The following is a 26,025-nucleotide window of genomic DNA, read 5'->3' as shown; positions in this document are numbered from 1 at the left end:
TTTTAATGGAGTTGCTAAATTTTCCAATTTTATATCAGGGAGATCTCCTTTAGTGGAATTTTGGTATATATCCCTAAGGAATATTTGAAATTTCATAATTTTTTCAGCCCCTCCCCTCCCTTTTACCTATAAATTTAACCTCCATAATCCAATCCTAATATATAATATATATTATAACCACCTTTAATTAACCCATTCTCCAGCCAGACACCTTTCAAAACTTAATCCAATTATCTCTATTACATTGCATTTTCATGTAGCTGTTGCTGTTGTTGTCGTTGTTGCAAATTTTATACAACATTTTTATGACATCTTTATTATTGCAGCTTATTAACCTCATTTTTTCCCCCTTGGCATGTCATTCAAGCAACATTTCCACCTCGGTACCCTCCAACCTGTCCCTGTCCCTGCCCCCTTTCACATGGTTCAGTGCAAACTTTAAATTGGTATCATAACTTGGGTGCTGTTATTATTATTAGCTGATACAGTTAAGATATCATGACGTGTGTCAAAGTACTTTAAACATTAAATTCAACGCCAGGCAAAGAAAAAAGAAACTTTAAAGTAATTATTTTATATAAAAAAGTCATAAAACAATTACATGGTACACGGCGATGGTGACCTACTTTAGATGACTTACTTGGGAGATTTTTGGAGGGAAATGTTATGGGTGAATGGGAGTTTTTGAGAGGGAATTAGAGGAAGGCAAGTGTGAAAGGGGAATGAGGGGATTATTTTCAAATTTATATAACTTAAACAGAGAGTCATCTGGTGGTGATATATTTAACTACGAATAATTTTTGCAAAAAAATCCCTATTAATAATAGTTTGGAGTTTTTGAGAGGGATTAAATGAAAATAAGTTTGGGATGAATTGGGGGACATATTCATTTGTGAGTAAGAGCGCCATCTAGTTATAAGATATTTAATTTCAATTCGATTTTGCAAAAAATCTTCATTTATATTTCCCACGTATCAAATAATGGAACATATATTGTATATTCTTTTAATATTAGTTTGGAGTTTTTGAGAGGGATTAAATGAAAATAAGGTTGGAATGGATAGGGGAATATATTCAAAACTTGTTCTACGAAGAACGCCATCTATCTGTGAAATATTTAATCCTTTATACTTTTATGTATCAAATAAGGGAATAGAGATTATATTTTAAATATATCAATCTTTTCAAGAAAATATCAGAGGAGTCCTGTGGTTCACTTTTTGGAATTCAGGGAATTTATTGCCAAGACTTTGTTAACGGGAGCGCCATCTGGTGGAGAAATATTAAGCATTAATACATTTTCCAAATTTTAATCTATTTTCCATTTACCAAAAGGGGGCGAATAGATCAAAAGAAGTTAAGATCCGAACGGGAAAAATTATTTGGAAAACTCCTCGAAATATTCATAATAGACCCTACAAAATATATATATTCTGCATCAGCGTAAAATTCTACGACGATCTAGCGATGTCCGTCTCTCTGCCTGTCTGTCCGTCTGTTGCAATATCGCTATCTTTCGGACGAATTGAGATAGATGGCTAAACTTTTGCATACATGCATAGTTTACCAGTAGGCAGGTTAAGTTCGTAAATAGGCCATGTCGGTCCACGTTTTCGTATAGCCCCCATATAACGATACCTCCCGACATTCGGTATTTTCATGATTTTAGCGACAGTATTTACCGAAATTATTTCAAATTTCATATTTGAAGTTCGTAATGGGTACTACAGCCTATGACAAACATTTTTGTATGCAGGTCCACGTCTTCGTATAGCCCCCATATAACCGTAGCTCCCGATACTCGGCATTTTGATGATTTCAACAACATTATTCACCGGAATCGTTTCAAATTTCGCATTGGGAGATCTTAATGGTTACTACAATCTATGGAAAAGAATTTGTATGCAGGTCCACGTCTTCGAATAGGCCCCATATAACGGCACCTTCCCATATTCGGTATTTTGATGATTTTAGCGACATTATTTACCGGGAAAGTTTCGAATTTGGTGTTTGAATTTCGTAATGGATACTACAGCCTATGACAGAAAATTCTCTGAGCACGTTGTCGTCCACGTTGTCGTATAGCCCCCTTATAACAGAAACCTCCCGATATTAGGTATTTTGATGATTTTAGCGACATTATTCACCAGAATTGTTTCAAATTTGGTGTTTGAAGTTCGTAATGCCCGAATTGATCAAAAGAAGTTAAGATTTGAACTGGAAAATTATTTGAAAAACTTTGTCAAGCATTTTTTTAAAACTAAAATTCGGTTCTAAGAGGTACTCCATAAGTTCAGAGTATATATAGGGGTTATGCAATCAAAAACTTGATTTATAATAGGAATTTATACGCCATATATGTTTTGGAGGAAATACATTTCAGGTCATGTTTGGTCGACCTAACTAGTTCGTAGTGTTCGTCCTGATATCAGATCGATGGGCACTTTATCTCTCCAAGGGAGTTCCTGAATCAGTTCGGAATTCACTCAACATTATGTAGCTAACAGTGACTTAAGCGGAGGTTGGTGGTTCTTTTTTTGGAAAATACTCTACCCTACTGAGCCTTTAAGCCTTTTCTCTCCCTCTATCTCTGGGTCTATTGCCACACCACCTCCCCCACCCCCATCCCTCCAAAAACAATAAGAATTGGCACTGCCTATACTCTAACCTACTGAGCCTTTCAGCCTTTTCTCTCCCTCTATCTTTGGGTCTATTGCAACACCGCCTCCCCCACTTCCTCACCCTCCAAAAAATAAGAATTGGCACTGCCTATTAGCATATATATGCATATTGATTCAAAAGCTCTATTCTTTTCTGCTTCTGACTTCAAAACAATGAATATTCTGTTTCTTGTTATTGTTACTGTTGTTGTCTTTTCTGTAATTATTATAGCATTAAAAGCCAATAGCATTGAAATTGACAAATACGAAATAACAAAAAAAAGCGAATTAACATTCGTGCATTCACATGCATAATTTGCAAATAATTGTGCACTTTGTGTCGCTGATTAGAGATGGACGGACGGACGGCGGTTTGATGATGTAATTATTTATTTATTAGCAAAAACAACAACAAAACGCATGCAACCAATACTGTTTGCTGTTGTTGTTTGGAGACGAAGACATACTTAGGATGTGACATGCAATTGACGAGTACAAAGTTGTTTGCGGCAATGACCGCAAATGACCAGCACCACCACCACCAGCACCATATGGCTGGTGGGTAAATGGTGCCAAAAAGTACTTAAACAAATTAGCAACAATAACAAAAAAGTACAATATTATAAAACCAAAATTTGAAAATTGTAACAGTAAAAAAAAAACAAGTAAAAAAGCAGAAAAGTTCGGCCGGGCCGAACTTGAAATATCCTCCACTATTTGGAAGGAATTTCAAATTTCAAAAAAAATTCCGAAACCTACCACTTAAATGAAAACCGTTATATGGGGGCTATAAAAATATGTGGGCCTGCATTCGAAATTTTTTGCCATAGGCTCTAGTACCCATTACGACCTTGAAATAGGAAATTTGTTACGATTCCGGGGAATAATGTCGCAAAAATTATAAAAATACTGAGTATCGGAAGGTACCGTTATATGGGGAATATACGAAAACGTGGACCTGCATACGAAAGTTTTTGTCATAGGTTGCAGTACCCATTAAGATCTTCCAATACGAAATTTGAAACGATTCCGGTAAATAATGTAGCAAAAATCATGAAAATTCCGAATATCGGGAGGTACTGTTATATGGGGGATATACGAAAACGTAACCTGCATACGAAATTATTTGACATAGGTTTTAGTACCCATTACGAACGTCAATACGAAATTTGAAACAGTTCCTGCGAATAATGTCGATATAATAATGAAAAAGCCGAGTATCGGGAGATACCGTCATATGAGAGCAAAGACGTGAACCTGCATACGAAAGTTTTTGCCATAGGTTGCAGTATCCATTAAGATCTTCCAATACGAAATTTAAAACGATTCGGGTAAAAAATGTAGCAAAAATTATCAAAATACCGAGTATGGGGATGTGTACGAAGTGGTGGACCTACAGACAAAAAATATTATCATAGGCTGTAGTACCCATTACGACTATGGATGTATGCAAAAGCGCCATAATTTTCACATTTGTCGACATTTGTTTAAAATGTCGGGAATAGCATCAAATTTTAGAATAAGTTTAGATTTGTTCGAATTGGTCACCTTTGGCACGAAATATGGCCTTCAAACGGCCAATGAAACCATCACATGTTGCCCGAATGTTGCTCTGTGGTATTTTGGCCCATACCCGGCAAAGCGCTCGCTTGAGGTGATCGACACTTAGGTATTTTTTATTGCCAACATTGCTTTCCAAAATACTCCAGACACAATAGTCCAACGGATTGGTATCCGGAGATTTTGGTGGTCATTGTGCGCTGGAAATGAAGCGAGGAACCTTATTTTGTAATCATTCATGCTGCTGAGTCCTGTTGGAATGTCCAAGGTCTGCGGCCAAAATATTTGCGTGCCCAAGGCTTTAATACACCCTCCAGAATATTTTCGCGATATTATTGGCATTTTTTCTGATGCCACGGTCGATTAATACGAGCGCAGAGCGTACATCGGCTGTTATGGCAGCCCACACCATCACCATGGCCGGCGCTTGAGTTCTACCGAAGGTGTACATTTTCAGCTGGCCTCCTGACCTCTTTGTCAAGTAGAAACGATCATTTGTTTTGTTTACAAACTGCTGGACAACGAATGTTTTCCCATCGGAGAAAACCAAATTCGGCAGTTTACCACTTTAGGTCAAGCGAAGTAACTCTTTAGCTCTTTTGAGTCTACTTTCTTGCTGTTGCGGTGTAAGTTCTTGCACTTTTTCGAATTTCAATGGCTTTACCCCGAGCTCATTTTTCAATATTTGCCGAATGGAATATTATATGGAATAAAATTCCCACGAAAATGCTTTTGTACGCTTTTAAATAATATAATGAGCTGTCACTGGAATAATTTTAACAGATGTCAGACGAGTGGCTCAGAAATGGCAGTAGTCTGAAGTTGGTGGCAGTATTTTCTTCTCACCCTTTTTTATTTTTTTTTTAATTTTTAAGTGTTTTTGTTTTTGATTTAATAAATCAAAATTATGATGACCTTATGTTTTTGAAGTGCTATTTTTTAAGGAAAATGATTGTGATTTTTTTTATTGAGAAACATTTTCACGACCACCCAACGATTTCTCTTTTTTTAACGAAAAAATTATTGCCTCTATTGTTTAAATAAAAAAAAATATATATTTTTTTTAAACATTAAACATTATTTATTCGAGTCTCCTTTTATGGAGTTGTTTGACCTCGTTGTTGTTTTGTTTGGCCACCATCAGACATAAATCCATTCGAACATACACACACACCGCCACACACTCACACACTCAAATAGTCATCGTCTCAACATGGCTGGGCTTTGTGAAGACACAACATTTAAAGTCCAATGTTGAGACTTTAGTTTTATTGTTTCTCGTTTCATTTGCTTATTTTTTTCGCTTGTTAATAATTCATAGGCAACAGAGAAAAATTATTCAAAAAAATAATTATTGTTAATATTTATGGATATTTCTATCCAAGTTTAAAAAAAATAAAACTTAAAACTGAATACAATAACAATTTATGGTGTTAATAACACATTTTCCTACTTCTGTAAAAAAATACGACTACTCTGGCATTGTTATATTCGGTAGTCTTCAACTCAGCATGGGCATGGTTTAAACATTAACAGTAGTATATATTTTTTTTTTTGTTTTAATATTATTAACACTTTTTTCAATTCCTTCATAATTTAATGTATATTTATTTGATAATAACAAATGCAAAAAAAAACAAAAAATAAATAAATTCACAACTTCAACGACAATTCGTTTCAGTTGTCACGTAACGTGAATATTGAATATCATAATTTGTTGTCAATTCCAGTTGAGTAAGTGCATATGTGTGTGTGTGTGCGTGAGTGTCTTGAGTAGCCCACTCTGTACTACTTCTGCATAATATTTAACAACAACAAAAAAAAGATGTTTCACATATTTATGTGTTCATATTTGGATGGCAGCTTTTGATTGGAAATATTTACATGTCTCCATGTAAAACTAATTACACAAATCAATTCAAAGCATGACAGGTATATAAATATATTTTTTTTTTCAAATGCCTATGGGCCTCAGGAAAATATGTGACATTGAGTGTTCCAATTTTAATATTTTAAATGTCCAAAATTATCAAAAAAAAATAAATAAATAAATAAAAAAAAATTATAAAAAAATTATTTAATATATTCTCAAAAAAAAAAAAAAAAAAACATCTTAACTGTCTAAGTTTTATTTTAAAATCTAAAAATCATTAAAAATCCAAAAGAAGATTGGTCAAATAGAAGATTAGCTAATAGCATAGATGAACTTCGTCCAATAATTGGTCTGTTCCAGAACTGCAAGAGTGTAGAAGTTTTTATTACAATAACCAATTTTCCCTTTATGATATCGAAGAAAATTACCAAAATAGTAGATTCTTGCAGGTACTGGGACAAAGTAAATATACCAGTTTTTTATACCCTCCCCCCATAATGTCTTCATTCCGCTTGTAACTCCTAGAAATACTCATGCCAGATCCAAAAAAAAAGTATATGTATTCTTGATCAGCGTAAAATTCTAAGTCGGTTTAGCGGTGTCCGTCCGATTGTCTGCCTGTCAAACGAATTGAGATAGACGGCTCAAATTTTCCGCACATTTGTATTTTGTCAGTAGGCAGGCTTAGTTCAAAGATGGGTCATGTCGCTCCACGTTTTCGTATAGCCCCCACATAACGATATCTTCCGATATTCCCTATTTTGATGATTTTAGCGACAATATATATTCACCGGAATCGTTTCATATTTCGTATTTGAAAATCTTAATGGTTACTTCAGCCTACGACAAAAAATTGTTTTATGAAGTTTCACGACTTCGTATAGCCTCCATATAACAATACCCCCCGATGTTCCGTATTTCGATAATTTTCGCGACATTATTTACCGGAATCGTTTCATATTTCGTATTTGAAGGTGTTAATGGGTACTTTAGCCTATAAAAAAATTAATTGCTTATGCAGGTTCACGACTACACAAAGCCCCTATAGGACGGGCCCTCCCAATATTGGGTATTTTTATGGTATTAGAGACATTATAGACTTGAATTGTTTCAAATTTCGTATTTGAAGATCCTTAATGGGTACTTCAGGCTATGACAAAAAATTACTTATGTAGGTTCACGACTTCGTATATCCCCTATATAACGGGACCTCTCTATATTCGGTATTTTTATGGTATTAGAGAAATTATTGACTGGAATTGTTTCATATTTCGTATTTGAAGATCTTAATGGGTACTTCAGCTTATGACAAAATATTACTTTTGCAGGACCAGACCTTCGTATAGCACCTATATAACGGGATGTCCCAATATTCGGTATTTTTATGATATTACAGACATTATACAAGGGAATTGTTTTTTATTTCTTATTTAACATTCGTAATGGATACTTCAACCTATGCCAGCAAATTGCGAATGCAGGTCCACGTCTTCGTATACCCCACATATGACGGTACGTCTCTCTTCTCGGCATTTTGATGATATTAGCGACTTTATTCAACGGAATTGTTTTAAATTTCATATTTGAAGGTCCTTAATGGGTACTTCAGCCTATAACAAAAAATGTCTTTTGCAGGTCCACGTCTTCGTATGGCCCACATATAACGGTACCTCCCTTTTTTCGGCGTTTTGATGATATTAGCGATATTTTTCAACGGTCCTAAAGGGTATCACAACCTATGGCCAAAAAATGCGAATGCAGTTGGTCGCCTTCGTATAGCCCCCATATAGCTTTTTTCACTTAAACGGTATTTTTTGTCAAAGTTTTTGCGAGTTTTCAAATGGTGGAAGGTATAAAAAATTCGGCTCGGCCGAACTTCGCTTCTTTTTTACTTGTTGAAATTGTACCTTAGCATTATTGGCTTAACTCTAGCATTCTACAAACTCGCGGACATTTTTGAATTTTTTTTTTTCACAGATAGGTATTTGTAACCTGGATCCGAGAAAGTAGTTTTCACTTGAGGGGAAGGAATCGGAAATCCGGATATTTCAAACAAAAATCCGGGTCCAAAAGCCGGATTAGACCCTGACCTACTAAAACGATATGGAAAATATATTGGAATATTTGGAACCCATCCAAAAAGTTGTCAACGGTTCAGGAGTTATATCAAAATTATTGATTTTTTGGAGCCGTATTTTTTAAAAGATCCCCCACAAATCGAAAAGGAGCTCTTTTTGGGAATCCAAATTATTCAAATGATAGTTGACACTATAACCATTCCAAAATGCTACAATATGTGTTATTATCTTTCTTGGATCCATTGATATGCGCCTTTGAATCCGGTCGAACCGATTATCCTCATTACATTCTGTTCAGTTTTTTTTTTTCTTAAATTTTATGCTGTTCTAGGGAGCCGGCCTTCGTCCGGGCATTAAGATTTTCTCCTCGAGCTTTGTACAACACCGGCTACGTAAACCAAAGTTTTTCTAAATCATTGAAGCGGATTACTTTGCTGGTGTTTCACCAAAAGCAAATAAAAATGTACTAAAATTTGTTCTCTAGAACCCAGCATTGCCACATATTCTAAAAATAATTTTTTTCTTTCTTTCTCCACTAATAAACAAACATTGTTTTTATAAAAGCAACAATAAAGGGATAAAGCCTGGCCATTTTGCAACAACAAATAATTTTTTTCTAAATTATTGGAGCGCATTACTTTGCTGGGGTTTCACAAAAAGGCAAATAAAAATGTACTAAAATGTGCTCTCTAGAACCCACATATTCCAAAAATAAAACAATAATACGGAAATGTTGTTAATATTTGTTTTATTATTATTTAAAGCTTCTCTACACCATAAAACCTTTTTACTTCCTTATAACTTTTTTTATTTTCTGTAAATACATTTTTTGCGTTTTTTTTTTATTTTTACTCTGATAAGATTAAAAGTAATCCCTTTCTTTACAATGTCACCATACCAACAGGTATTTTGTATTAAAATACAAAAATAAATATTAAAAATTAATTTACGCACTGCCTTGAACCCCGAAATAGTATGACGCCTGATGTGGAACTCAAAATTTCACAAAATCACTCTAGGCGAATAACCTGCGCGAATGACCTGCCCACACTTTCCATTCATTTATAGGTTAATAATAACGAAAACGACAACAAAATGCCACACTAAACCAATTGGCATTGTCATTAACCTATGGATCAATGTCAATATTCAATAATATTAAACAGATGGTTCGAACAGCAAAAAAAAAACAACAACAAGATATTTATATAGTGTAAGCAAATGTTATGAATCATATCTAACTGACATTTGAATAGTTTCAATTTTCTGTTTCATTGGCAGACTGGTGAGAGATGAGCTCATTGAATGGTTTTGAAAATAAAAGCAATCTTATTGATAATAATAGTTATTATTATAATAACAATAAAATAATAATAATATTAACAATAAATTAAATACTAATAATAATAATAACGATAATAATAATTTGTAACACAATATACATCTTAGACCCCACAAAGTATATATATTCTTAATCAGTATAAAATTCTATGTCGATTTAGCGATGTCCGTCCGTCTCTATGCGTCTGTGGAAATCACTCTAGCTTCCGAACGAAATGAAGTAGATTGATAAAATTTTACTCTAATGTATGTTATGTCTGCAGGACTGTTGGTATTGAAAATGGGCCATCTAGGTCCATGTTTTGGTATAGCCCCCATATAACGGCACCTCTCGATATTCGGTATTTTGATGATTTTAGCGACATTATTCACCGGAATTGTTTCAAATTTTCTATTTGAAGTTCGGAATGGATACTACAGCCTAAGACAAAAAATTGTCTGTGCAGGTCCACGTCTTCGTATAGCCCCCATATAACAGCACCTCCCGATATTCTGTATTTTGATGATTTTAGCGACATTATTCACCGGAATTGTTTTAAATTTGGTATTTGAAGTTCGTAATGGTTACTACAGCCTATGACAGAAAATTATCTGTCACATCTTCGTATAGCCCCCATAAAACTTAACCTCCCGATATTCAGTACTTTGTTGATTTTAGCCACATTATTCACCGGAATTGTTTGAAATTTGGTATTTGAAGTTCGAAATGGATACTACAGCCTAAGACAAAAAATTGTCTGTGCAGGTCCACGTCTTCGAATATCTCCCACATAACGGTACCTCTCCATATTCTGTATTTTGATGATTTTAGCTACATTATTCACCGATTTTTTTAAGTTTCGCATTTGAATATTATAATGACTTAAGACAAAATTTGACTATGCAGGTCTACGTCCTCGTATAGACCCTAATATAATGGCTACATTCTGTATTTTTAAGATTTTAACAGATTTCTTAATTGATTTTATTTTTTTGAAAATTGACAAATTCCTTCCAAATGGTGGAGGGGATTCAAAGATCGACCCGGCCGAAATTACATCTTTTTTACTTGTTTTTATTTAGGTTAGATTCTTAAGATTTAGTTTTTTTAAAAAATGGCAGGAAGAGATTTGTTTTTTTATTTCTTTTTTTTTTTGTATTTAAAATAATTTTCACCTGGTTCATTACAAAAAAAAAAAAATAATTGTTGGATTTTTTTATAATTTTTGGGCCCAGCTCTGATAGATTTAAAATTTTTAAAAACATTTTTGTATCCAATTTTTTAAATAAGTTAATATTTTCATTTTTTTCCTTCAGTATTTAAATGTTTTTTTTTTTCGAGGGTTTATTAGTAAAATTTCAAAGTATTTTTTGTTTAATTTTTGAAGTTTAAACAACCAAAATGTTTGGGAAATTCTTTTGATTTAATTTTTAACTTATAATAATGGACTCTTCATATATTGCTAGCCTTGACCTACATCTGTAAAACCTAAATTTGGAATCAATTTTTAAATGCTTAATTTTAGAGGTTCTTTGAAGCCATGTATGGTCCAATTTCAATTTCAATTCTGTGGGTAGGGGTCGTATAGTAAAATTTGAGAGATATATATCTTAACTTGCACCGACATTTTCTTCAATGCATTTTAAAATACTTAAGCTTCCCAATATTAAAACTCTAAAATTGAGCCTGCCTTTTACTTCTTCAATCTCTAAAGGCACCCCCTTTTGCTCCATGATTTCGATTTTTTGTTTCTTCTAGTTTTTGAATGCCTTCAAATCATATTTATATGCCTTATGTAATCCAATCTGATTAAAAGCAATTAAAAAAGTTTTTTTTCTATAAACATGGCCCGAAATATTTTAAACTAGCCAAATTCTGGTGATAAAGATCTCAGCCAAAAAAATTAGAAAAAAATATATATTTTTATTGAAAATAATTAAAAATTTAAGCACGTGCTTAGAATAGCATTTGTCATAAAGTCAAATAGAAATAGAAAAATGAAAAAAAAAAAAAAAAAAAACAACAAATAATTTATTTCGCTTTGTATGTGTCTGTCTGTCTAGTTTATATTGGCCACAATTCAAAGGGTGTTGAATTTTGTTATTACTTAAATTATATTTAAAAGCTTTGCCATTATGAAAAAAAATTACTTTTAATAGTTTGCAAAGTCTATTATTTAAATTATTATAAGTCGCATTGTTGATTTGTGGTTTAAAAACAGCATTTACAATAAGGAAATTAAATTAAATTAAAATCAAAATAATAATAGAAAACCTGTTGCTCTCTAATCATTCGAATACGCCCCGAGATGCACAAAGCAATAAAAACCGGCAAAGGGTAAAGAGAGGTATAATTTTTTTTATTTTTTCTATAAATTAATAGGAAATTCTAGTTGGCTGTGTCTGCCTGCCCCCTTTGTCTTTTTGCCATGTATGTATGCATGTATGTGTGTTCGTTCGTTCGTTTGAAATAAACGTCATGATTTGATTTAAATCAGTATCACCGGCAATTTAATGTAATTGCAAATTATACGCTACAATGCGTACAACCATTTCAATCAAATCCAAAAATTTTATAAATGGACAAGGTTAAGATAATGGAAATGCTGGGAAGTGAAGCGGGGTACCTTAGTTTTATTTTTCTACAATGGAACACGCCATATTTTGGGTATATGTATTTGTGTGCGTGGGAAATGAAATGTTTGTTGGGTGAATTTTCCCATTGTTTTTGTTTTTTCTCAACTAGAAAAGATAAAATTCTCTTCCCAAAAAAAAAAAAAAAATGATTTAAAAAATTTGTAATCCAAAAGATCTCTTCTGAAGTTAAAAAATTATATTTCAAAAATTGCGAAATATGACTCAAATTATATGAGTCTCTTGCTATATATGGTCAAAACTATATAAAATAGAGCCTAAACCATATTTGGCCTAGGACCCAGGTCTACTTTTGCAGTTTCATCTAAAACCAAGTACTTTCAAGTCCCCTTGGCATTTTTCACCACCCAAAATGGCTATTGTACAGTGGAATTTAAAGGAAATTTGCAGCGAATTTCAATTTTAAAAAATTTTAATTGAAGTTAATTTTTTTAGAATTGGATAAGGTTTTTTTATTACCAAAAGTTGATGCTATTTTTTATGATACATATTAGGTATACGCATTTTTTTTGTTCAGAGACTCACCATGAATTTTGATCTAGAACAATTCTTACTTTGACACTTTGCCCAAAAAATGAAATATAAAGGAAGATTTTGAACCGGATTTGATATGTCTTAAATTTACAGTAAATAAAGTGAGGAGAAAATTTTCACTTTTAGTACACAAATGTTGAGGGTAATTTGACATAAAAACTATTGTACCTAGATATATGGTATATTCTAAGATTTATAGTGAAATTTTGCGTAGAATATTTCTTCTTTTGACAACTTCTGCGTAAAACGAAATTTTATGTTACTTTCAAGTGTCAAATCGAAAAAAATCCGAGGAAAATTTATGAAAAAATTTAGGAAATAATTTCGGTTTTTCTTTTGTGGGAAATATTGATGCAAATATTTCCCTGCTACGCAATGGAAATGGAGATTTCTTTTCGTTGGTCACTCAATGTGAAATTTGATGAAGAATATTTTTGTCTTTGACGTCATCCATCAAATTTGTACGGTTTTAACCCTATAATGTATTTGTGATATACAGGGCAAGATGAAAAAACTGCAACCAACTTCAGACTGCTGTCATTTCTAAGCCACTCGTCCGACAGCTGCTAAAATTATTCCAGTGACAACTCATTATATTGTTCACAAGCACGGTGGAATTCAAGCGTGGTGGAATTCAAGCGTGATAGTGTGATTTCTTTATATTGGACTGGAAAACCACAAGTGGCTATCATTAGAGCACTCCCGGATTTAAATGTGAATAAGTCTTTTGTGTCTCGTACCATCGCTCGTTACCGTGATTCTGGTAGCGTAGCCCGACGTCAAAGAAGTGGACGGAAGCAGAAAACAGCAACATCAGCAGAAATGGTTCGAAAAGTTAGGAAGCGACTTGGTCGAAACCCGCGTCGCAGTAGCCGAAAAATAGAGCTGAACATATCGCAATATTCCATTCGGCAAACATTAAAAAAAGAGCTCGGGGTAAAGTCATTGAAATTCCAAAAAGTGCAAGAGAGCAGAAAGAAAATAGACTTAAAGGAGCTAAAGAGTTGCTTCGCTTGGCCGAAAGTGGTGGACTGCCGAATCCGGTTTTCTCTGATTATAAAACATTCGTTGTCCAGCAGTTTGTAAACAAACAAGATGAGCGTGTTTACTTGCCAAAGAGGTCAGCTTGCCAAGAGGTCAGCACCTTCGGTTGGCCACCAAAACTCAAGCGCCGGCCATGGTGATGGTGTGGGCCGCTATAACAGTCTATGGTCGCTCTGCGCTCGTATTAATTGACCGTGGCATCAGAATAAATGCCGAATATTATCACGAAAATATTCTAGAGTATTAAAGCATTGGGCACGCAAAAATTTTGGCCGCATACCTTGGACTCAGCATCGCACTCAGCACGAGCCACCCAAGAATGGTTACAAAATGAGGTTCCTCGCTTCATTTCCAGCGCACAATGGCCACCAAAATCTCCGGGATACCAATCCGCTGGACTATTGTGTCTGGAGTATTTCGGAAAGCAAGGTTGGCATTAAATAATACCAAAATGTCGATTACCTCAAGCAAGCGCTTCGCCGGGAATGGGTCAAGATACCGCAGAGCAACATTCGGGCAGCGTGTGATGATTTCATTGTCCGTTTGAAGGTCATAATTCGTGTCAATTCGAACAAATCTAAACTTATTCTAAAATTTGATGCTATTTCCGACAGTTAAAAAAAAATATGTAAAAATTATGGCGTTTGGCTTTGTTGCAGTTTTTTTATCTCACCCTGATTTAGACTCTTGATGTCTTGTTGTGGAGTAGAATTTTATGACAAATACTTTTTTAGAATATTTTGACTTGCTACGATCCCATTTAAAGGAAGTTTTTAACCATATTTCATAAAAATGAAGTAAAATTTTGAAGTAAAATATTCCTCGTATTTTTTTTTTTTTCCAGTCCGACACTACTTCAATCCTTCCAAACTTTTTATATCATGAAAATTTGTAACAAGTTTTTGCCTGGTAAGGAAATATCATTATGTTACCACCCCACGACTTCAAAATGTCGAAATTTTTTTCAGATCTCCAGCTAGAAATTGTTATCGTCTGTTAGGATTCATATTGTATTATTTTCTGCTAATTTTCGTCACTATCAATATTTAGGTGTTACCAATTTTTTTTTGGAATAAGTCATTAATTTTTAGATTACTGGTAATAATGATGGTATACAGTTGTCATTACTAGTAGTGTAAAAAAAAGGACACATGTGATGAACACATAGGAGTACCAAGTTTGGAAATTGTGGTTAAAACATTGGAAATACCAAACAAAATTGTGAAATTTCATATATAAAACTTCTGGAACAACCCTCGTTTAGCTTAACTGTAATAGTTCAGCCTTGAACGATTATCAAGTCGAACATTTACACGTGCTATTGATTAATAATCTCTAAGCGATAAGAATTAATGCTAAGTTGTTCCATACGGTCATCCATCCAACCAAACCATGCCGGTTATATTTTAATCAGAGATCCATGCTAACCTTGCTTCTTGCCATTATAGTGGGTAAGGGAGGGGAGAGAGCCATGTTAATCTCTACGACGTCATACAGCTATGTATGATATTTTTTCATATTTATTTTTATATATTTTTTATAATCACGACAGACTTATGCTAATCACAAATTAGATAGTATTAGATTTATTTATTTATATTACATTAATAATATATTTAATTAACATATATAAAAATTAAATAATCTCTTTGGAAAACCAACAACAACAAGAGGGAAGTAAAATGTTGAAAGCTTACAGCATACGTAAATAAGTACGCCTGGTGATAAGGTGGTTGGAACTGGAATTACAAAACATGTGATACGGTTGAGTCAATGAACTCTACTCAAAACTAAGATATATTAAATTAATAAAGAAGATAAAAAATAAATTTGACAAAAAAAATAAAATAAATAAAAACCAGTAAAGAAAGGTCAAAAGATGGGCGGGCCGACCATATGATACCCTACACGACCATGCGTATTTAGTGGAGCCACAAAAAACGTTTTTATTATGGATTTCTGTGAAGTAAATCATACCAACTATGAACCTTATTAGGAAGGCGTATTATGGCTTCAGAGCAGCTAAAATTCGGAATCAGAAGAAGGGAATATATGGGAGGTATATCCAACTCTGAAACGTTTTCCACCAAATTTATTGGTGGCTCTTGTACCTCTCGTTCCAAAATAACATTGCAATAGATTGAATGATATGCTTTGGAGAAGGTTTTTTTTTCAACAATATTTTAAAGAAGTAAAAACGGAATAATGTTCGGCCGGGTCGAAAACCTTCCACCATTTGGAAAGTAGCTCATGTAAAAATTGTATATTAATATCTCAAAAAGTATCAATATATGGGATTAATAGGATAACATGAATCTATATGGACCATGTTCTACCACAGTAGAACATAGAACTCATTTTTAACTATGACAACCGAATTTGAAACTTCATTGGAAACTAAGGCTAAAATGATGAAAATTTCAAATCTGAAAAGGTACCGTTATATGAGTGCTATAGGAAAATGTGGATCTATATAAGCAATTTTCAGTCCAAGGAAATAAAATACATTATGAACAGCAAATACCGAAGTTTAAGCTATTCTGCTAGAAACTGAGGCTATAATAATCAAAATTTCGAATTTCGGGATGTACATTTAAACGGCTTTTCGAAACCAAGCATCTGCCAGAGTAGATAAAACTCATTACGAACCCCAAATACAGAAGTTAAAGCTATTCCGCTAGACACCGATGGGGAGGTAATGTTATCTGGTGGCTTTATGAAAACGTGGATCTGTATAGACAATGTTCTGCCATAGGGGAGAGAATCCATTATGAACTTCAAATACCGAATTTTGAGCTTTTCCGCTAGAAACTGTGGCTAAAATTATATGGGAGCCAGACGAAAACCTTGACAGATATTGCTCATCTTCGAAGTTGACCTGCCTGCAAAGAAAACTCTATGAAAAATATAAGGTTCAAAAAATAGAATACATACACTTTGTTGGTTCTAATACGAATACTTCGAACGGAAAGACAAACTTAATATACCTTTATTATTGTGTATATTGAAGGGTATAAAAATATATATCGGAGATATAGCGGAACCGAGCTTCGCCAAATGGAAAAATTCGGTCGTATGTTCCAAAATACACACCATATTGGCTGATATTCACGATTTTTTGTACAAAAAGCATGAAATCGGATAAAAATATATATGGGAGGTATATCCAAATTTGAACAGATCTGAATAAAAATAAATCGCAGAGGTATTTCAGTGTTGTATGAGATATCTGGAAACTTCCTTCTAGCCTGAATTCGATCGGATTTGCCGAAATCCACCCCTTTTGAACGAATATTACACATATGGCGCCCAATAAAATTGAAATCGGATGAAGATATGCATGGGAGCTCTATCTAAATTTGCAACAATTCTCACCAATTCCGATAGAGTTCGTCCTTGGGCCAAACAAATGACTTGTGTAAAATTTCATTTCAATCGGACAATAAATGCGACCTGTACTTTTGATTACAATAATGCATGGATGGATGAAGATGCATACAACGACTCAGAATGTGATTTTATGAAGGTCATTAAATGGAACTATAGGTTTTTTGCGTTTCCGAAAACTACTAAACACAATAACCAGTGTAACGTAGGGTATAAAATCCGCATCGTTCAATATTTGAAAAATCTCAAATACCTATCTACGAAAAAAATTATATTTAGAAGAAGAAAAGTAGTTTTATTCTCCTTCTTCCAAAAAAGCAGAACTTTTATTCAAATTAACAACGAATTGAATTAAAGTTTGTTGACATTTTTTATTTTATTAATGCTGAAGGACACTTTTGGGCTTGGTGTCGTTGTTTTTTTTTTTTTTTCTATTTTTAATTTTTTTTTCAACTCTTCTTGTCATTTGTTGATTTATTTTTTTTACCTCATGTTTGCTTGTTTTTTAACACAGCAGCAACAACAAAGACCGCTTAATTTGGCGTTGTCCAATATTGGGCTGCTTGGAAGGGGGACTACAACGACTTTATTCGGTTTTGTGTTAAACTCTTGTGCCATTTTGTATAAACGTCGAACGTGTATGGTTTATTAAATAATCCACGGCAACAGAGACAAACATTCGATACGACAATGTATGGCCAATTGTTGTCAAAACTTCAGTTTTTTTGGGTTAAGAGGGACCACCTCTCTGGGCCAAAAGTGGCTATATAACAGAAAAGTTGTTGGGTATAATATGTTGACGAAGAAAAAAAGAAGAAGAAGTAGAGGAGAACGAGGAGAAATAAAAGCTTTTGTGTGTGAAGAATTTTAAGTGGCCATTGTTTGGAGGAGGAAATATGGGGTTATACAGCAGCTTCCCCTCGTGGGGAAAATTTGGAAAAAAAATTGGAAAATTAAGAAAAAATAAAGAAAATTTTATTTTGAAACAAACTATGAACCCTCTCCCTAGAAACCGAAAGGGTCTGAAGGTCTTCTGACATAAAGCCATGGAAGAACACAGGCTCTTCTCCTTGAAAGCCAAATGTTTTTCTTCTACAAAACCAAAGGAGATTCTTCTAGAGGGCCGTAGGTCCTTCTCCTAAGAGAGTACATAATTTTCTCTTATAAGAGCCGAAGGTCTTCTCCACAGATGACCAGAAGGTGGTCTTCTCCGTAGAAGATCAGACGAAGATCTTCTCAATAGACCAGAAGGTGGTCTTCTCCATAGAAGACCAGAGGAGAAGATAGTCTTCCCCATAGTAGACCAGAAGTTGATCTTTCTCAATAGAAGACCAGAAGGTCTCGCCTTCTCCATAGGAGACCAGAAGGTCTCGCCTTCTCGATAGAAGACCAGAAGATCTGGCCTTGTCCATAGAAAACCAGAAGATCAGGCCTTGTCCATAGAAGACCAGAAGGTCTGGCCTTATCCATAGAAGACCAGAAGGTCTCGCCTTGCCCATAGAATACCAGAAGGTCTGGCCTTGTCCATAGAAGACCAGAAGGTCTGGCGTTGTCCATAGAAGACCAGAAGGTCTGGTCTTCTCCATAGAAGACCAGAAGGTCTGGCCTTCTCCATAGAAGACCAGAAGGTCTGGTCTTCTCCTTAGGAGACTCAAATATTTTGATTTCGAAAATTTTAACAGATTTTACTGAATTTAGCCAAAATTAGTTATTTTTTATTTTTTTCTTAATTTAATATTTTTTTTAATTTAATTTTTTTTTAATTTAAATTAATTGTTTTAAGTTTTTCAATTTTTCAAAATTTATTTTAATTTTTTTTTTAATTTAAATTATTTTTTTAATTTAAAAAAAACTTTTTTAATTTTTTTGGAAAACATTTAATAATTTTCTCCCTCTCTCTTTGCAGACTCTATGATTGCATCTCGTCATAATCCAGCACATCGTAACAGCACATCCAGCGAGGCTGCCGGCAGTGATGACTTGAATACCAGTTCCAGCAATGAGGACCTCAGCTCAGCCTATATTGTCCAGAATAAGGCGGCCAATAAGAAATCATCCAAGTCACGTCAAAAACGTCAACAGAAACGCAAACAGAACAACAACCACTCCAATGGCACTGGAGCTTCTGCTTCTTCGAACACCAATGGCTCCCATAAAAATAACTCCAGTGATTTGCTACAGCCCATGGACATTGATGAGGAGTACAAGGAGAATCACAAGCCACTGGGAGCAAAACAATCCCACAACAACAACACGAACTCCACAGCAGCTATTAATCTACGCAAGCAATGCACAAAGGCAGCCGCTCTCAAGGCGGTGTTGAACAACAGTAAATTGGGCAAATTAGGAACGCCGGGCGTGAATGCCCTGACCACATCTCCCTCCAATTCGTCGGTCTGCAGTTCATTGTCATCGGCCTCGTCGACCACCTCGATTTCATCTTCATCGCTGTCCTCATCGGCCTCAAGTTCGCCCGCCCATTCGGCCAATTCATCACCCACTGCCTCGCCCACGGCCAGCAAACGTAATGCGGAACATTTAAAGAAGGTGGCCCAGGCCTTGGCCCCACCACCCCTTAGGCAGTTTGTGAAACTAAATCTCTCCGAGAGTGAGTTGGTGCAACAAATGCGTCGCTATGTTGTGGATCCCAGCCTTTTGCGCGTCTATGGCTTCCCTGTGGAATCAGTGCATCACGAGGGCTGCATAGAAATCTACAAATGTTTGCCCAAGCACCTGGCCGAAGAGGCTGTGACCAAGGATAATCAGAGACATCATCGCCACTATTACGGACGCAAAAAGTCGAGTGTCATCAATTCCTATGACGGCTTGTCGAGTTCACAGCAATGGTCCAACTCCAGCACGGCCATAGATTCGGGCCATGGTTCGGGGGATTCGAGTCCGCGTTTTACAGATTCCGATTCCAGTGAAATGGGTGAAGATGATATGACTTGTGGCCTGGAGACGGAGAATCCCCCCGTCATGGCCTTCTACACACCCGATGGGGTCTATCAGATCTTTTCCGAATACGACAACTCCGTGGAGAAGCAATGTGTGCGCTGTTCGAAAATGTTCGAGGTAAACTCTGAGGGAGAGTATCTGACCTTTGAACCCTGTACCTATCACTGGGGCAAGGCGAATAATGTGTATAACGGTAAATGTTATGTCAACATCTATTCCTGTTGCCAGGGTGAGGAATCGAGCGAAGGCTGCAGCCAACATCCGTTGCATGTTTGGAATGGGGCAGTGGTGGGCATCAATGGACCCTACAGCGATTTTGTCCACACCCGGCCACGCAGCGAAAAACAGAAGAACCGCCACCCCAAAATCTATGCCATCGACTGTGAAATGTCCTACACCGGCCTGGGCCTGGAGGTGACCAAGGTCACTGTGGTCGGCTATGATGGTTCACTGGTCTATGAACACTTCGTCCGGCCCCAAGCCGAGATAATCGATTATAATACCCGATTTTCGGGCATCACCGAAAAAGATCTCTCACCCGACTCGAATAACTCCATCAAGACCTTCGCCCAGGTCCAGCAGGATCTGCTGAAGCTGTTCGATGCCGACACCATACTCATTGGCCATGGGTTGGACAATGATTTGCGTGTCCTGCGCCTGGTGCACAAAACCATTGTCGACACATCGCTGATATTCAGCCATTCGACCGGTTATCCATATCGGCGATCTCTTAAGAATTTAACCAAGTCCTTTCTCAAGCGGGACATTCAGTGCAGCGACAGTGGTCACAGTAGTTTCGAGGATTCGCGGGCCTGCCTAGAGCTAATGTTGTGGAAGGTACGCAAGGATTTGCGTCACTGGAGCTATCAATGAGAGGACGTCGAGGAGGATGAAGGGATGAATGCTAAACGGAGGCAACAGGAGGCCATTCTCAGTACCCCATGGCAATCTGTTGCCACCGGCACGGCAGGGGCAATGTGGTTCGAAGACGGCTGGAGGCCAGCATCATGGCCATCATTGGATTGGGTGTATCCTTCGGCGTCTACAGCCTTGTGCTATTGTGATTGTATGCGTGTATATACGACAAGTACTATTAATTGTAATTGTAATAGTAGTGGTAGTACTAGTATTAGTAATAGCGGTAGTAGTGGTAATCGTAGTCTCTATGCGACGACGACGAGGATGGCGACGACATTGACAAGCGACACCGGTAGTGGTGGCAGGGGGGTCTATGCAACATATCTAACTGTAAATACGACCACGGCCACCACGACGACGACGATGATGATGATGTCGATGTCGATGAGTGAATGTTTTTATTATCGTAGCCTGTAAGGGAGTGAGTGAGTGTGAGTGGGTATGAGTGGGTGATGAATGAGTGTGTATGTGTGAATGCCTATTTTACATTGTGTGTGAATGTATGTCGTGTGATTGATTGTCTTAAATATACTATGTATGTAAACCTTTTTTTATTTTCCTCTGGATTTTTTCCTCCTTCCCCCTCCCCTTTTTGAATGGCAAAATTATTTTTTGTTTTTTTTTTCCTCCGGTCGTTTGTATGCAAAACACACACACAACAAAAACAAAACCCACATATAGTCAACACTATTGTTGTTGAAAATTGACTGAAAATTGTAGTTTTAACCGACATTTTTAGTAGAATTAAGATTAACAAAAAAAAAAACATTTAAACAAAAAATTAAAAAAAAGAAAACAAAAACACCGGCCAGCTATACTGGCCGCCGTTAGCGCATTAGTTTCTAAGTTGTACCTATTTATTAAAGTATTTTTTTCTGTTAAGTTTTTTTATTTCGAATATCATTGATTTTTTTATTTCACACACACACACACTAGCAACAACAAAAAAAAAAACAAAAATCCATCAACAAATCTTTTGTTTGTTAAACCAATTTAATTACATTTACAAAAAAAATGAAAACGATACAAAAATAAAGTTAACAAATTTTTTTAGTTAAAACAAAAAAAAAAAAAAAAAACATAAAATTTGCGTTTTTATTCGAATTTGGGATGAGAAGGGTACGAAAGGTACTATAATATATGAAATGTGGAATGGTGACGAGAAGGGGTGGAATAAAGCTGAGTTTCTAGAGCCTAGAACTATCACAGTACCAGCAAGTAGAAAGGAGCTAAGTTTTATATCCTCCACCATTTGGAAGGAACTTGAAAATTAAAGAAGTTAAAAAAAGTAATTTCGGCCGGGCCGAACTTTGAATACCCTCCACCATTTGGAACGAATTTGGAAATTTTCAAAAAATAAAATCCTTAAAAAATTCTGTTAAAATTTTAAAAATACCGAATATAGCCGTTATATTGGCGTCTATACGACGTGGACCCACACAGTCATTGTTTGTCATAAGTCAAATTCAAATTCGGAACTTGAAATAAACGGTGAATAATGTAGCTAAAATCATCAAAATATCGTATATAGGGAGGTACCGTTATATCAGAGCTGTGCGAAGACCTGCACCTGCATAGACAATTATCTGTCATAGGCTGTAGCATCCATTACGAACTTCAAATACGACGTTTTAAAAAATTTCGGTGAACATTGTACCTAAACTCGTCAAAATACCGAATATAGGGTGGCTCTGGTATATGAGGCCTATTCAAAGACCTGGACCTGCATGGACAATTTTCTGTCACAGACTGTAGTTTTCATTACGAACTCTAAATGCGTAATTTAAAAAGCCGGTGAATAATGACGCCAAAATCATCCAAATACCGAAAATCGGGAGGTACCGTTATATGGGGGTTATACGAAGACGTAGACCTGCACAGACAATTTTCTGTCTTAGGCTGTAGTATCCATTGCGAAATTCAAATACCAAATTTGAAACAATTCCGGTGAATAATGTCGCCAAAATCATCAAAATACTGAATATCTGGAGGTACCGTTATATGGGGGCTATATGAAAACGTGGACCTACATAGACAATTTTTTGTCACAGACTGTAGTTTCCATTACGAACTCTAAATACGTAATTTGAAACAATTCTGGTGAATAATGACGCTAAAATCATCAAAAATACCGAATATTTGGAGGTACCGTTATATGGGGGCTATACCAAGACGTGGACCTGCACAAAATTTTTTCTGTCTTAGGGTGTAGTATCCATTGCGAAATTTAAATGCCAAATTTGAAACAATTCCGGTGAATAATGACGCTAAAATCATCAAAATACCGAATATAGGGAGATACCGTTATATGGGGGCTATACGAAGACGTGGATCTGCACAGACAATTTTCTGTCTTAGGCTGTACTATCCATTTCGAACTTCAAATACCAAATTTGAAACAATTCCGGTGAATAATGTCGCTAAAATCATCAAAATACCGAATATCGGAAGGTACCGTTATATGGGGGCCATATTGAAACGTGGACCTAGCCTTCTATCTCAATTCGTTCTAAAGATAGCGTGATTACAACAGACGGACAGACAGACATATCGACTTAGAATTTTGCGCTGATCAACAATATATATACTTTGTTGGGTCTGACATGACTATTTCGTGAAGTTACAAACGAAATGACAAAGTTAATATACCCTCCATAGTATGGTGGAGGGTATAAAAAAGAAGCTAAGTTTTATACCCTCCACCATTCGGAAGGAACCTGAAAATTTTCAAAAAAAAAAGAAAAAAATCCGTCGAAAAATACCTCTCAAATAAAAACCTTTGTATGGGGTATATATCAAGACGGGGTGCTGGATAAGTAATTTTCTGTCATAGGCTGTGGTAACGATTCCGAACTTCAAATGCGAAATTCGAAACAATACCGGTGAAAAATGTTGCTAATATCATTAAAATACAAAATAAAGGGAGGTACCATAGTATGGGGGCTATACTAAGACGTGGACCTGCATAGACAATTCTCTTCCAGGGGGTAAAGTACTCAGAGAGAACACCTTGTGTGGATTTTAAGCCCATTCCATATAAAAATGTGGTTAAAATCATTAAAATGCCGAATATCGGGAGGTACCGTTATATGAGGGATATACGATATCGTGGACCTATATAGGCAATTCTCTTTCAGGGGATAACGTACTTACAGAGAACTCATTGAGTAGAATTGCAGACAATGCCTATTAAAAATGCGCCTAAATTAATTAAAATACTGAATGTCGGGAGGTACTGGTATATATGGGAGATATACGATATCGTGGACCTATAAAGACAATTCTTTTCAGGGGTCAAAGTTTTCGGAAAGAACTCCTTGTGTAGAGCCAATTAAGCCAATTCCATTGAAAAATTTAACAAAAATCATCAAAATGCCCAATATCGGGGCCACCATTGTATGGGGGTCTATACGATATCGTGGACCTATACAGACAATTCTTTTTCGGGGGATAAAGTACTCACAGAGAACTCCTTGTGTAGAATTTCAGACAATTCCATTAAAAAAAAATCAAAATACCGAATATTGGGAGGTACAGTTCAATATCGTAGACCGATATAGTCCATCATCGAACTTGACCTGTCTGCACACAAAAGACTGAAATTATGAGTGTGGATCACTGTTTGAGTTTATGAATTATAAAAGGCTAGATTCAGGAGAATTCGAGCATATTGATCGAAAAAGTACTAAAATGTAATAAATGTTATGGTACGGGATTTGGCAATAAATATAAGAGTACGAAAAGTGCTAAATGGTACTAAATTCTGAGGGATGGTAGTTAGCTAAGTAGAGTTAAAAGTCTAAAATTTGTCATAGAGGACGCTATTGATGTGAAGAGGTGAGATAAGGACAGGTGTGCAAATTCGAACTAAAGTGTATGAAAAGTACCAAAATGTATTCAATACGTTGGATTTTTTTAAGCAAGTGGGTCAATGTAAAATTCTAAAATTTTGAGTATGTCATACCGGTGGTGTGTAGGAAAGAAGCAATTCTGCATTTTTGGGACATAGCAACTTTAAGGTTACGAAAAGTACTAAAATGTACTAAATGCCGCAAAATGATTTTGGGAGAATTAAAATTTTGATATTTTGTAGAAAGATAGTGGCAGATTCTTTAAAAATGCATCCTCAAAGAGTACGAAAGGTACTAAATTATATAGTAAATTCTGGAATTCGGAAATTTTGAGTGTGGATTACTGTTTGAGTTTCGGAGTGAGAAAAGGCGGGATTAAAACAAGTACGAAAAGTCCTAATATGTACCAATTGTTATGCCATGGTATTTTCAAATGTATAGATTTTGATATTTGGAATGTGGCGCACCAGCAGTATGTAATGGGTGAGGTTAAGATGAATTTTTGTGAAATTCCAACCACAAGAGTATGAAAATTACTAAATTGTACTAAATTCTGAAGGATGGGAAATTCGAACCATAAAGTTAAATATGCAACTTCGGAAAATCGTACTCGTAGTTTTGAGCAATTGTCCAGCTTTACATTTTTTACATCCCTTTTGTCTATGATAAGCATATCGGGTAACAAAAGGTAAACCCTATAATTTTGTGCAAAATTGGTAAAAACAGTACTAAAAGTTACAAGATATTTGTTTAATGACCTTTGGCGAAAAACCACAGCCGGAAATACGTACATTTCGAATTTTTAATATTAAGGTAGGTTAAGCGTGGATTATTATTAAAAAATATTTTTGGCAACTTGTAGTTCAAATGTACAATATTTGGTACCATTTTAATAATTTGAAATGACGACAATTTTAATTAATCATTCGATACGGCCAAAACATGTCTCATCGAAATAAGGGTTTTAGATCATATGTCTTTTTGGAGTGAATCCGTAATATTATTATCAAACTTTGGTCGAATTCGGAGAGAAAGGATCATCCAATTTTGTGCAAATCTTAATATTTGTATCAGTGCTAGGTCAGGTGCGAAAGTAGACATCCATAAATTTCCTCCCACGCAATGGGTCAATATTTTGATAACCCATAAAAAAATAATTTTATTATTTTCTTCAAATTTCGCATATC

At 35.4% G+C, this 26,025-nt stretch overlaps 1 protein-coding gene across 3 annotated transcripts in view; it reads left to right on the top strand.

Annotated features, from left to right (window-relative positions):
- Window positions 1–21,947, top strand: part of LOC101888243 (midnolin homolog) — a 173,591-nt gene extending 151,644 nt beyond the window's left edge. For all 3 annotated transcript variants that reach the window (XM_059122141.1, XM_005179470.4, XM_059122142.1), the window contains one exon: window positions 19,018–21,947. In XM_059122141.1, coding sequence (XP_058978124.1) covers window positions 19,018–20,942 — 1,925 coding nt within the window. In that variant the 3' untranslated portion in view covers window positions 20,943–21,947. The remainder of the gene's footprint in view (window positions 1–19,017) is intronic.
- The last annotated feature ends 4,078 nt before the right edge of the window (window positions 21,948–26,025 follow it).

Source organism: Musca domestica, unplaced genomic scaffold (assembly GCF_030504385.1).
Source record: "Musca domestica strain aabys unplaced genomic scaffold, Musca_domestica.polishedcontigs.V.1.1 2, whole genome shotgun sequence".
NCBI classification, from domain to species: domain Eukaryota; kingdom Metazoa; phylum Arthropoda; class Insecta; order Diptera; family Muscidae; genus Musca; species Musca domestica.
This window is presented reverse-complemented; position numbering and strand designations above follow the sequence as displayed.